This window comes from Empidonax traillii, unplaced genomic scaffold (genome assembly GCF_003031625.1).
Source record: "Empidonax traillii isolate 1590-97213 ecotype Southwest subspecies unplaced genomic scaffold, ASM303162v1 scaffold161:size1573837, whole genome shotgun sequence".
Classification (NCBI taxonomy): Eukaryota; Metazoa; Chordata; class Aves; order Passeriformes; family Tyrannidae; genus Empidonax; species Empidonax traillii.
In genome coordinates, this window is record NW_020955354.1 from 782,221 (window position 1) to 795,437 (window position 13,217).

Genomic DNA, 13,217 nt, shown 5'->3' on the forward strand with positions numbered 1-13,217 from the left:
ATGTAAGAACTGGTTTCAGAGCACTAACTGAAAGGGAGAGGGGTTTTGTTCCTGTATTGAAAAGTCAGGGGTAAGCTGGCACAAGCATCAAAGAAACTCTGTTCCAGAGCTTTCAGTAGTGTCCCAAGGTTCTCTCTACGTCACTTGGTATGGATCACCAGCAGCTATAATACTGTAAGACTAAGTCTGGATTTTTTTTTTTATTTTAAATTGCCTTCTTGCAGCACCTCAGGGCCAAACATGGAACACGATGCCAGTTAGAGACCAAACATGGAGGACAAAAGCAAAACATGGAAGCTTTTAATGATAGAGGATGTGCAATCAACATAAACAATGCACTCTAAAGACGGTTTGTTAATATAAATCACTTCCATTGAAACGGGAGCCAAATTTGGATGCAAATCAGGGATGAGTGCTTGCAGAATGAGGAAAATTTAAATGTCAGAAATTACATTAACATTTCTTATAAATGAAAACCAAAGATGAGATGTTGACAGAAAAAAATAATTTAATTTAAAAAGAAAAGAAAGAAAAGAAAAAAACTTCACCCTTGCATCAATTGTGGTGTGATCAAATACCATGAACATGAACGTAATATGTACCAGAGTGGCAGAAAACAGATGGTTATTACAACAGACTTGGGAACAGCCCTGCATTGACCAAGGGGCAGACTGTCCCAGCTTGGATTGCCACATTCTACAGTGCTCTAAGCTTCAGCTGAAAAGTGAAAGTCATCAAAATACATATAAAACCTGTTAACTGAATATATACCTGAGTAATTTTGAAAGCATAGGCATGGTGTTACCCCAGAGAATAGTTTCAAGATCAGCTGATGTGGATTAGCTAATGGGAACTCAAAGAGCCAGCCATCAAACTACCTCATAGGATTAGCTCAATTTTTAAAGCTCTCCAGAAGTTGCCTAAGGGAAGCATCCATCATTCCTTTGCAGTACAGGAACAGAACAGAGGGTAGGAACCTTGTATAGCTGTACACTACTGGAAGTGCTTCTCTGCAGCTTCATTTTCATGAAGGCTTGACTTTCAGTCCACATACACAGACCCTTTTTGTTTCCTTTTTTCTTTTTTCCCTGATGTCTAGGTTCAAGAGATTTTCAACATAAATTAATCAAGAAGAGACAACTGACCACAAACAATGCTGTAGTAGAACTACCTTATCTTTTATGGACTTGAATGTCAAACAAGTCTTGCTTAAGAATTCCTTTCTGAAACCAACTTTTACCCAGAAATACAACACTGCTGTGTTTTTTCTTTTTCCCCCTCCTTCATAGTAGTCTAATTTCAAATGTTTCCTTGCTCTCAAGCTGAGTCTTATTTGTCTTATTTGAGGGATTCCTTAACAGCATTCTTAGTACAGTATCCTTTTGATTACTCCCCCAAGAGAGGAGCAGAACTATTTTAATAGTACCACAGGGTAACTAATTCTGTTGCCAGTGTGGATTTGCCAGAGGAAGGAAAGGCTGAAAGGACTGTAACTCTTTAGATCAGTGGCATCCTCAGGGACACTTGTGTTTTATGTGATTGCCTGTTCCTGTTGTGCTTCCATTGCATTTCAGTTTATGCACAGACCAGGTTTTTTTTGTAACAAAAGCAGTATCTCTATATATCATGATGTGCTGCAATTAAATTAAAATCTACCTGAGCAGCCACACAAAAAATTGAGACTGTACATGTGAAGGTGAAATTCTGCCTCAGCAGAATGCACATTTTCACTGTGGAGATAATCTGGCTTGATCTAGCATATATGAAGCACCTTTTCTGCAGTTCTCCAAGCCAGACTGGTATCTGATGCTGGGGAATTTGTAAGCAGTGGGCCAGCTGAGCTGCCTTGTAAATGTATTTGGTAGGTGTACACGCTCTCAGGCTTTCCATGGAGTTGCTGTCTGTGACAGTGACAAAGGAGCAATTACCTGATGTAAATAACTTGCAAACAGGGTTAGTCATTAATAAGGCAGACAGTTCTGAAGGCAAAAGCAAACACCACTTTGGCTGCAGAAAGTTCCAGTGAGACTGTCAGGGAGGAATTCGGTCTGCTGACTGCAAAATGATCTGCTGTGAACACAGCCGTCTACTTTGTGTCGCTGACCCCTCACTCCAAACTGAGATTTCTCCTGAGGAGGGAAAGCAGAGAGTGGGTTGCTAAATTCTTCCCCCTGGGATCCAGTGATAGAATGCGTGGGAATGGCTTGAAGTTGTGCCAGAGGAGGCTCTGACTGGACATTAGGAAGCATTTCTCTATCAAGAGGGTGGTCAGACATTGAAACAGGCTGCCCAGAGAGGTGGTCGATGCCCCGAGCCTGTCAGGGTGTTTGCCCAATGCCCTTAACAGGCTTTAACTTTTGATCAGCCCTGAATTGGTCAGGCAGTTGAACCAGATAATCCTTGTAGGTCCCGTCCAGCTAAAATAGTCTATTCTCTTCTGTTTTGGCTGTTCTCTCAACTCACGATTCTTCCTTGGTGCAGTCAATCTCCTGATAGTGGGATTTCTGGAGTGGCATCTCAGTTGCAGAACAAACTTAGTAGACAGAACAGGTTAAAATGCTGGTGATGACCTGGTGATACAGAGGAAAGACTTGGGGAAGAAGGAGCATAGATGGAGCTGCAGGGTAGGGCTGGAAGACTGGCCTGGGGTAAAATAAAGAGATTGCCAAACAAGATAAAGTGGAACTTGGCCTCCTTTGTATACCCCTGGACTAGCGTAGGCTTAGGGCATTGTCAGTCTTAGATTAACAGTTCTTCTGTGTAATGCAAGGCACAACATACAGACTAGAGGTTGTCCCAGCTTTTCGGTGAAAGTACCTCCCATGGATGTTTAAATCTTGCCTTCCATATACAAAAGGCAGATTATAACTGCAGAAATAAATGATGGGAGATAGATGTGTAAAGAACACTGCTAGGTCATTAAACATCTAGTTCTCATGAATTAAGTTTGTAAAATGGCATACCAACCTGAGATCTTTATTAGAGCAGAAGTGTTCCTACATGTCTCAAGAACATAAAGGCCTCATATTTTTTTATGCCATTATAAATCAAGTTTGGGCTTCTTGGAAAGTTGCAGAAAATGTTTTGACTGTATCACTTCAGGCCTGAGGAAAAACACTTTACATGAAAACAGATGAATATCCTCGTGTCAGTTTTCTGCCTTACAAAATCTCTTGATTTTTGAGTTGATATCATTGTAAACGTGAGCTCTGGTAACAGCTGGATTTGTTTATATTGAAAACATTTGAGGGTGTGAAACTCTTTTCAAGATAAAGATCTGTGTGAACCTGGGTCTTGCTTTGAGAGGTTTTAGTAGAATCTGCTGCTGCTCCCTCTGAGGCCGCTCACACAGAGCTTTTTGAGTTAAGCATTCTCCTCAGCTCAGTTGACTTATTAGCCTGTGAGCCAAAATGATATTTAAACACCATAAATGGTAAATGTTGCTGAGGCAGTCCTTCCTCACGGCTCAGAGCAGGCATTAGCTGGCAGCTCACCACATGATGCTGGCAAACAGATTCCTCCAGTATAATTAAACCTCTTGTAAGACTAAACACTGCAAGTTGTTTGCGGTGTTCTGAACACAAGGCAGCAAACTCTATCCTTTGTGTGTCCTCGACTTGTGGCCAGTTGTACCCCTAGTCCTGCACGTGTAGGTGCAGTAGGAGGTGTATATATGTGTGTATGTATGTGTATATACATGTGTAGGTGTGCAGTGCTGTAGCTGACGCAGCTTGAGCCAGGGGCTGGAATAGCCACTCTCCAGAAGTGGCTTTTAAGCTCAGTTACTGTGGGACTCTCTGCAGGGCTGAAGTCCTGACATTTCAACAGGAGATGTCAGCATTCTGCAGCTCACATGAAAGCAGCTTCAGTATGTCTGGGTAGGCAAAGGAACCAGAAAATTTATTAGAATATATGATGTCCATAAAATGTTGACTGTTTTGACTACTGGCCAGGGCCAGTCATTGGAGACCTTCTCGAAGTTTGCATCCTGATCTGGATTTTCTCCTTCACATAAATTTCAACAGCAAATCTGGGGATGGTCATGCCACAGTGCAGTTATTGATTCATTTTTAAACTTCTTTCCAAGGGTATAGATTTATCTATATCTTTTACCCTAGAAAGTAAATGGTTGAATAATTGCAGCTAAACTGGTAGGGTGTGTGGTACAATTGACTTGCAGTAGGTTAACTGTTTGGTGCAGCGTGAATTTTCCATTTTTTCTTTTAGATACACACTTTCAACACAGTAACTCACCCTTGGTTATCAATATAAAGATGTTTATAGTTCCACTCAATCCCCAAGTTCTGATTCAGACCTTTAATTTGAATTTAATTTGAATCCTTGAATTTAAAAAATTCAAGCGTGTTTTGGCTTATGCCCACAGCTAACATTAAGACTCCTCTAATGATAATTTCCAATCTGCAGATATGCAGAGGTCAAATTTATGTAGGGTCTATTTAAAACCTAGATTGAGAAAACTCAAATAATAGGAAAGCATTTTTCATCCCCTTACATTTCTATTAATACAGGTTAATAAATAATCTGAAGTTTGATATGGTCACTGTAGATAGATTGCCTTACTATTGATTGCACAAATACTGGAAAACAGAATAAGAGATTAATAGAAATAGTTGTTTATCAGAGGTAATATATATTTTTCCACTGCCATCCAAATATGCTGAGAATCTGGGGGGTTTTGTAAGAAATTCGAAGAGTTTAAATTCTCCTTAATCTCTATGGATTTAATGCACTGAGAGGCTCTTTTAAACATAGACTTGAATGCTTATTAGAGTGTCTTTCCAATAAAAAAAATGAACCCTTAGGGGTAAGGGAATGCTGTGGGAAAAGCCTGTATTCCTTTTGCTTTGTAGAAAATATATGTGGGTATATAAAGTACCCTTTACATGCTTTGCTTACTATTTCTGGGCTCCCAAGCTGTGTTTCCCACTGAGCTGTGCATCTGATTACTTGCTGTTTCCCAACATTCACGAATATTAAAGCCTGAGGAAAGGCAAAACTCTCAGGAACCATCTAAGTGGGATCATTGTGGTGGACTTTTAAATCGAACACCCTGTGCAAAGACTTATCAAAAGCCCGCTGAAATGACAGAGAGATTACTGCCCACCAGAAATGCCTTTCATGGGCTTACACGTTGTGCCAGACCACAGCTCTGTGCGAAAATTCTGTGAGTAGCACTCGAGAAAATCATTGTTCTCTTCTCTATTATCTTGCATGGTTTGACCTGCACGAAACCAACAGCTGTGGTTAAAAAATCGTGGCAGGTTTCATAACCTACAATACAGTAAACAAGTTGCACAGTCTGAAAACAAGCTACTGAAATGGACCTGTATTTCATCAAGCCCACCCTGTGCTGTGTTCCCTGATGTTCCTCCTGAAGTGCCTTGACATGATCCATGTGGGGGGAATTGAGTCCACCAGCAGAAGTTGATTGGGGAAGGGAAAGGGAGGGAGAAAAATAACCTGCCTGGGGTAGGAATTTTTTTGTCACTGTGTGTTCACTCTAATATTTCTTGCTTTCATTCTTAGAGGGGAACCTTGAAAGCAATAAGAAGTAAGAGTGATGAGGGAGCTATTAAATGGCTATAGGTGATTAGAGAGCATTAACATAATAGGAAGAGAGAGATCGGATCTCCTCTTCTTCGCATCCAGTTGAATAAGCTCGGGGATGTGTAGATACATAATGAAGCCATGCCCTTATGCTAATGTCAAACTAAATTTTCCTTAGGTTCCAGATTTCCTTTCTGGTGCCAGAGATGCTGCATTTTTACTGTCTGTCGTTGTGGCAGCAGAAACACTCTGCGGTGTTATGAAAGGGGATGTTTCAGCCAGAAGCACAGTGACTTGCAGTATCTGAGCTGGGAACTTTACCTCTGCTTTCTTCCTTTTCTTCTTCCCTCCTGCCATGGGCTCCGAAGACAGCTCTCACTGAGGACATTTGGATTTTGAACCCCAGCAGAGTTCATGTGGTGAAAGGGACTTTGGAGGAACGAGGGAAAGCAAGCCTAATACTGGCCTGTTGTTAGCAGCTTGCTTATTTGTGTCCTGTTTTTCTTATCTACTTGCCCACTATTTTCCTGGTGCAAGTCACAGATTTTGTTCCTAGTGTAGGATAATAGCAAGCACCTGGATTGGCCAGGCAATGTGAACTTCTATGGTTGTTGCACTTTCTGAAGCTTTTGCAAACAGTTCCTGGGGGGTTGTATATGGTTTTCCTTGTAGTATTTTCCTGTTGAAACAGGTGTTTTCAGAAGGAAGTAAAATTACGCAGTATCTTTTCACCATAAATGGGAACAGGAGTTATTTGCTTAATCTTGAACGAGCAGCATCCCTTCTTGTCCCTCCAAAATCAATTTGATTGCTGTTTTTCCAAACAAGACCTGTAAAGGCTAAAATTGAAGAAGCCCTTATATTAAAAGTCCATATCTTAAAATGATCTGTGAAAATGTATAGCACTGCTATTTCATTGTAAAATTGTGAAATGTCAAAGCCTTCATCAGACAAACACTGAGTCACTGCATGGTGCTATGTCATAAATAAATAACTAAAAGCATTTACAAGCTTCAGAAGAATTTGAAAATAGTTAACATTCAGTCTTCGTAATTTGGCCTCTGTGTGATTGTATGTGTCAATTCTGAGAAAATGCAGTGACTTTAGACTAAGACTAAATAAAACTAAATAACATATCTAAAACTGACTGTGTTGTCTTGTGTAAAACATCTGTGAGAAACTAAAGCTGGCAGTAGGTAATTTCAATTTTTTTCTAAGTCTAGAAGTCCACAATTTCAAATTTTAAGTAAACAAGAAATGCTATGTGAAATGAGCCCCTATGGTTTCTTAATGAGCATTTATGGCTTAGAACAAAAGTCTTCTTAATTGTTGCTACCAAGTGAAGAAACATTGGACTATTTTTTGTGATATTTTGATTAAGTTGTTGGTACAATAAACATATGCTATTGATCAATGTACACTTCTGAACAACCGTAGTGTAAGATTAGAGATCCCCATTAAAATAATTATTTTGAAAGTAGGAGAGAATGCTTGTGAGAGCCTGTTCAAGTTGCCGTGGAGTCAGACTTATAAGCCATATATTTACTGTATTCCGGACGTCACACCTTTGAATAGGAATACTGGTTGCCTCAGCCACGGTAGCTTCTAATTTTTGAGCTCTTACTTGCAACAGATTTCACATCTGTTGGTAAAAAATACCTTCGCTGTCCCTGTGCTCCAAAGAACATACGCAACAGATGGGGAGATGTTTTCATTCCTGCTTTACAGCAGGTATTGAGAAATCAAGGACTAAATCAAAGTGTGTGTGCATTTGTACACGGTAGGTTTACAAGGATAGGGAAGTCTTCAGAAAGTTGCTTTTGTTTCTGTCCGGGGACTAAGCCTCAAGTTTTCAATATTTCAGACTTCATAATCTATCTTGATGTTCTTCTGCGTGATTACGTTCAGTTTCCCCTGTTGAAATAGCTCTTTCGTCTCTCCAGTAACTTTTCCTGTACTGTTTAAGCTGCATTCTTTTAAGTTTTTTACTACTCACATACCACAGGCTTCTGGTGTTTTGATACTTGCCATCATAAGTTTCTGTCTAAGCACAGAACTGGTCTTCATCCAAGAGATCAGCACAAACCTATGCAGTGCTTAAATTTAGTGTAAGCACTATTATTTTTTTAAGTTTTGTGCAATGGTGAGAGAGATTCATTTCAATTTAACAACTTCATTTACGAAGTGTGAGCTCTGATCAGTAACAATGGTGAGTAGGTTTTGATCCTTTAATCCTGCAGGTCACTCTTTTGGGAGTAGAGGCCTCTAGCCCCAGTAAATCTTCATAATGTCACTCATACCAATAAGTCTCCTCCCCAACGTCTGCCTGAGATAACTTAAAAAAATGGAGACCTAGCATTTTCTGTAAACTTGTTGGGTTTGTGATTCATAAATGCAATTACTGTGAATTACTTGCTTGCTTCCATTTGATGTTTCTGCAGCTCTATGCAAGAGGGTGATTTCATTCCAGTCCATGAATCTTTCATTTCAGCAGCACGTATTTTGGAGGAGTTAGCATTGTTGAAAAATTCCTTTCGGGAAATGATTTTCCTTCTGCAGTTGCTCGCCCATGTCTTTTTAATAAGCTAAGGCTGTTATACTGTATTGTCTTCCTAGATTATAAAAATCTATTTATTCAGACTACATGCAACAGGCAGGTCAGTCTGATGGAGCAGAGAGCCAGTTGGGAGGGATGTGGAAGAGCTGCTCAGACTTAATGCTGTTTGCACCAGGGCTCTGCTGGAGGCAGCTCGGTCTGGTCTGGGGGAATTGCTGCTAGAGCCACTATGAGCAAACTTGTTCCCTGGTCACTGTTAACTCTTGTTATCTGTGCCTATCTGAAGACTTGAACTTTCCTGATCAGAACCCAGGTCTGTTTTTCTCTTGGTCCAGAGCCACACTTCGGCTTTTGTTTTCCTTTCTCTGCTCTCGGTTTATTGCCTATCTAGATTTGCAATGTTATTAGTTATTTAAGTAAAAATGATAACAGGAACGATATTTTATTAAGTGTACTTTTCTTCCCCACCCTCCCCCGTGCCTCTTTCTGTCCTACCATTTTCTTTTTTTTTTTTTCTTGCTTTCTTTGTCTTCTTTTCCTCCTTTTTTTCCAATTATATGGGTTTCTGCTTTCCCCCACAGATCTATTTCACTTTAAGGGACAAAGGGATTTTCTGCAAGGCATCAGGGCAGTGAAGGAGCATGTGCTGACATTGCTTAGTACAGCAGTTGTTTGAAGCTGTTTCCCTCAGTAAACATTACAAAACAGAGAGATATGGTGAACCACAGCAGTTTATTACTGCAGATGAGCTTCACCCAACTTCATGGCCGTTTTCCATAAAGCATCAGTAACTTACAAGCAGGTGCTGTGGGAAGCACTAGCACTGATCAGTGTGGTCTGATGGTGAATCAGGCACTTCAGAGTAGCAGGACCATAACACCGATCCCAGTGGGTCTCAGTCAGGTCCCGTGTTTCCATTTTCACATGCATCAATGTCTCAAAGCTCAGTGCCAAGAAAAGACCTACGACATGAGCCAGCGAGACAAGATTTTGGCTAGAACAAGCTTTGCTAGAGAAAAGGAAAAACTTCCCCTCCAGGCAGCTTCCAAATTTACACTGAGCTCAAATTACCCTGGGACAAGCGTAACTTTTTGCCTGCAGGAGGTTCAGTGGGCTTGCTCAGTGATGTGCTGTCATTTTTTCTAATCACTAATTTTATGAATTATGGTTTTCCTCCAGCCTGGCACTTTATGTTGCTGTAATACTATTTTTGATGTCCTTGATATACCTTTGAAAAATTTAAAGGTAAGAATAAGCAAAATAAAGCTATTTTCATGTATGGATAGAATGTAGGGTTGGCATTTAAAAGGCAAGACGTAAAAGGTCTGAATGCAAGCTAAACAAAACAAAAAGTGTATCCAAGTGACCGATAAATATTTATGACTTTTTGCACTTGGTCATGATCACTACTTTGGCTTCCCAAGTCTCTTTGCTCAGGTTTTTAGAGCAGGAGTGTATTTCCTGGTCTGGTGCACCACAGAGATCACAGTTAAATGGTCTGGCTTCATAGCCTCTGGATCCAAGACAGAGGAGACCACTGTGGATACTGCAAACAACATATCCCAGATAGATTTTAAGAGTGAATAATTTAATGCCAGCGCTCAGCATTTGACTGTACAGCCTCAAAACACACACACACACAAAAATTAAAAGCCCTAAAACAACAGTTTGTTTTGTGATATATATTGATAACATCAGCTTTCAAACTTTCCCATCAGCAGTTGCCCAACTGAAGTACAGGAGAGGAGTGTGGTGAACTCAAAACCATTCAATACTGACCCTCTAACAAACAAAATGCTTTGTAGTTTCTTGCAAAGTTGCAACTCCTATATTCCTGTGAGTTTGGTTTTAACTCATCAATCATAAGAATAACAACTTGCAACAAACCTTGAGATTTTTATATGAGTTTAGCAGTGATTAAAGGCATTGAGTTGTTGGTTACAAGTTGTTGGGTTGGTTGTTTGGGTTTTTTTCACCTGAGTTTGTGTATTTTGGGAAATGAGTGTAATTTCTGAATGATACTCTATGATATCTCTTAACAATGATTTAAAAGGATTCCTGGAACAAGGACAGTTACATTCCCATTCCCATTTCTTGTCTTTCTGCCTGGAATACTGGCAAAGCAAAACAGCTAAATTGGGTGGTTTCAGTTATTTTTACCTTCTGAAAGCTAAATCAAAACCACTGTCTCAAAATCGTGTTGGATACGGGGTCAGTTTGTCATGAAAATTCCATTAAAAGAGCCCTTTTATTCTTTTTAACTTCACAGAAAAGAAGAGCAGCAAGAAGACAGAAAGTGCACAGGCTGCCAAGTTAAACAAGACTTTTGCACCCATCTTCCTTAAAGGCCTGACTGACCTCAAAGTCATGGATGGAAGTCAAGTGATAATGACTGTGGAGGTATCAGGTGTGTAGCTATAGGACAGCATTATTAAAAAAAAAAAAAAGTTCTGCTGCAAGGTTTGTGGGGGTTTTCCATCTTTTTAGCAGGTATCTTTGCATTTGGAAGTAATATTTCTAGGAACCAGTTCTTTAAAGCCAGGTTTGTCTGCTGTGATCTTCAGGGGGTTGAACATTGTCCAGTGTTAATGTGTTCAGACATCTACGAGTGTTTCTTCATTGGAATGATATAATAATAACAGAAGACTATTATTGGGTTCTGTTGTTGAACTAGAACTAAGTCTTGGTGGACTTGTAACAGCTTCAGCTGCGAACCAAACAAGACTGAATTCCTGTCAGCTGAGGTAAGATCAGTGCTGCAGAAAAGAGCAGTCCTGGTATGAACCTTGGTAACAGAAACTCTTGATAACCACCTTTGTGGGATCTAGAACTCATTATCCCTCTCTGTTGTCTATATGCTTCCCTTATTCATTTGTATTTTAACCACTGATAAGGCAGACTATTCCACATTACACAGCACTGAAAGAGTTAATGAAATTCTTGAATGTTTGTAAGATGAAATTGCAGAATCAGATGGCAAAAAAACAACCAACCTTAATTGTTTTCTTAATCAACATATGATGGGGTTTTGTATGTCTCTGATTTTTTTTTGTTTCATAATTTTTAGCTAACCCACCTCCTGAAATTATCTGGCTGCATAATGGGAAAGAAATCCAGGAGACAGAAGATTTCCACTTTGAGAAGAAAGGTAATGAGTACAGTCTCTACATCCAGGAGGTGTTTCCTGAAGACACAGGCAAATACACCTGTGAAGCCTGGAATGAAGTAGGAGAAAGTCAATCCCAGGCAACATTGACAGTTCAAGGTATAAACTTCTTCTTCACCTTACGAAATGCTAAAGTAATTTTAGTGTGCTGGCTGAGTGTCTATTTAAAGTACATGAGTGTTTATAAGGTTTGTTGTGAAGGATGCTACGAGTTCTCAGTCTCTGCATCTTAGTTAAAAAGGATATTGAGCAGAAGCAGCTTTAAAAAAATTTTTTCACTCTGGAACATTATGTTACTATTTCAAAAATGCATTCCTGAGTCCTATTTCTAGGGACAGTGCACAACTTCTGCTAAATGCAGCTGCAGATTGTAACTATCAGGCTTACTTAGCTTTGGACTTGAAGTAAACCTTTCAATTATGTTTTTATTTCTAATTGAAGCCCGTAGTATTTGGAAAAGCTGTCTAGGAGAGAAGTACCCTGGATTTAATATTAACATTGTAGTGGTAGCATGTAAGGAACACATGGTTTCTGCAATCTGAGTAGTAGCTGTCAAAAATTGGCATCTCCACATACAATGTAAGTCCCACAGTAAACACTGAAGTACCTACAAACTTCCTGTGACTGGACATTCACTACCTTTGTGACAGGGGACTTCATTTAATGTTATTGTATACTGATATTTTCTCATAGTCATTACTGAGAATTACTGGAAGTCAGTGAGAGACTTTTATTATTTTTAATGTAAAGTATCTTATCTGCAGTATTTGAGAGAACTGTGCCTCCAGGGATGGGTCCGCAGCCTGTTGTCACTTTCTGCTCTGAATTCAAACCTTCCTCTCTCCTCTAAACCCCTCTGAGATCTAACCTCAGGGTCAGTCTTCTATATTAAATTCAACTTTATGGAATTGTTAATGATGATTTATTACATGATCTCTCAACTGCACAGCAGTCATAGTACTGTTACTTGCCCTTAAAGCTATTCCTACCCATATTCTCTAAGGACAAATCTCCAAGATTCCTTTTAGGGCAGCTTTAAAGTCCCTTTGTTTTGCTCTTAATATAAGCCTGGATAAAGCCAGTAAAGTGCCAAGTAAATGATTAACTTTAGTACGAACACGTTACTTCCAAAACTAAAGCCTGACTTATTTTCAGATTAAAAACTTATACCCTGAATTTTCAAAATAACTTTCCTTGCCTGTGATTTCTTTCCCTGAAATTAGTTAGCTTAGTAGTTACCTTCAAGCTTGGCATTTTGTTCTGATTTGTAATCTGTGTTTGTAAACTGCAGAACCCCAGGATGGCATTCAGCCCTGGTTCATCAGCAAACCGAGATCAGTGACAGCAGCTCCTGGGCAGAATGTCCTTATATCCTGTGCCATTGCTGGAGACCCTTTCCCCACTGTGCACTGGTTTAAAGATGGGCAAGAAGTAATGCCAGGAACAGCATGTGAAATCCTGCAAAATGAAGACATCTTCACACTGGTCTTGAGGAACGTGCAGTCTCGTCATGCAGGGCAATATGATATTCAACTCAGGTATGTTTGCCGTGGAAAAGCCTGTTCCTTTGGAACAAATAGTTATATTTACCCTCAAGTTGAAATTCCCACCTGAAGAGGACAAGATTTCTGTTCTATTCATGTGAAACATTAGAGTAGTAAAGGAACAAACATGAAAAGACCTAATAAAACTCAGAGAGGAAAGAAAAAATACGAGTCAGGGGAAAAAAAAGAAAAAAGGACAAAGCAGTATGATTTCCTTTTGGTATCCTGGAAAACAAAGCTTTGTGGCAGCAGTATGGGAAGTAACTTGTCTTTTTAGCAAGGGAAACCACAATTAGTATCTTGAGTTTGGAGCTATTGTTTATGATGTTTGATTTCTCTCTAGATATTTGTAAGGATGCCTGCTTTCCAAGGGAACAACCTG

The 13,217-nt window shown here is 39.7% G+C and overlaps 1 protein-coding gene across 5 annotated transcripts in view; it reads left to right on the plus strand.

Moving 5' to 3' along the window:
• The window catches only part of MYLK (myosin light chain kinase), a 202,467-nt gene that overhangs the window by 108,292 nt on the left and 80,958 nt on the right, over positions 1–13,217 (plus strand). For all 5 annotated transcript variants that reach the window (XM_027885106.1, XM_027885107.1, XM_027885108.1 and 2 more), the window contains 3 exons: positions 10,395–10,532; positions 11,193–11,390; positions 12,583–12,829. In XM_027885106.1, the coding sequence (XP_027740907.1) occupies positions 10,395–10,532; positions 11,193–11,390; positions 12,583–12,829 (583 nt within the window). The remainder of the gene's footprint in view (positions 1–10,394; positions 10,533–11,192; positions 11,391–12,582; positions 12,830–13,217) is intronic.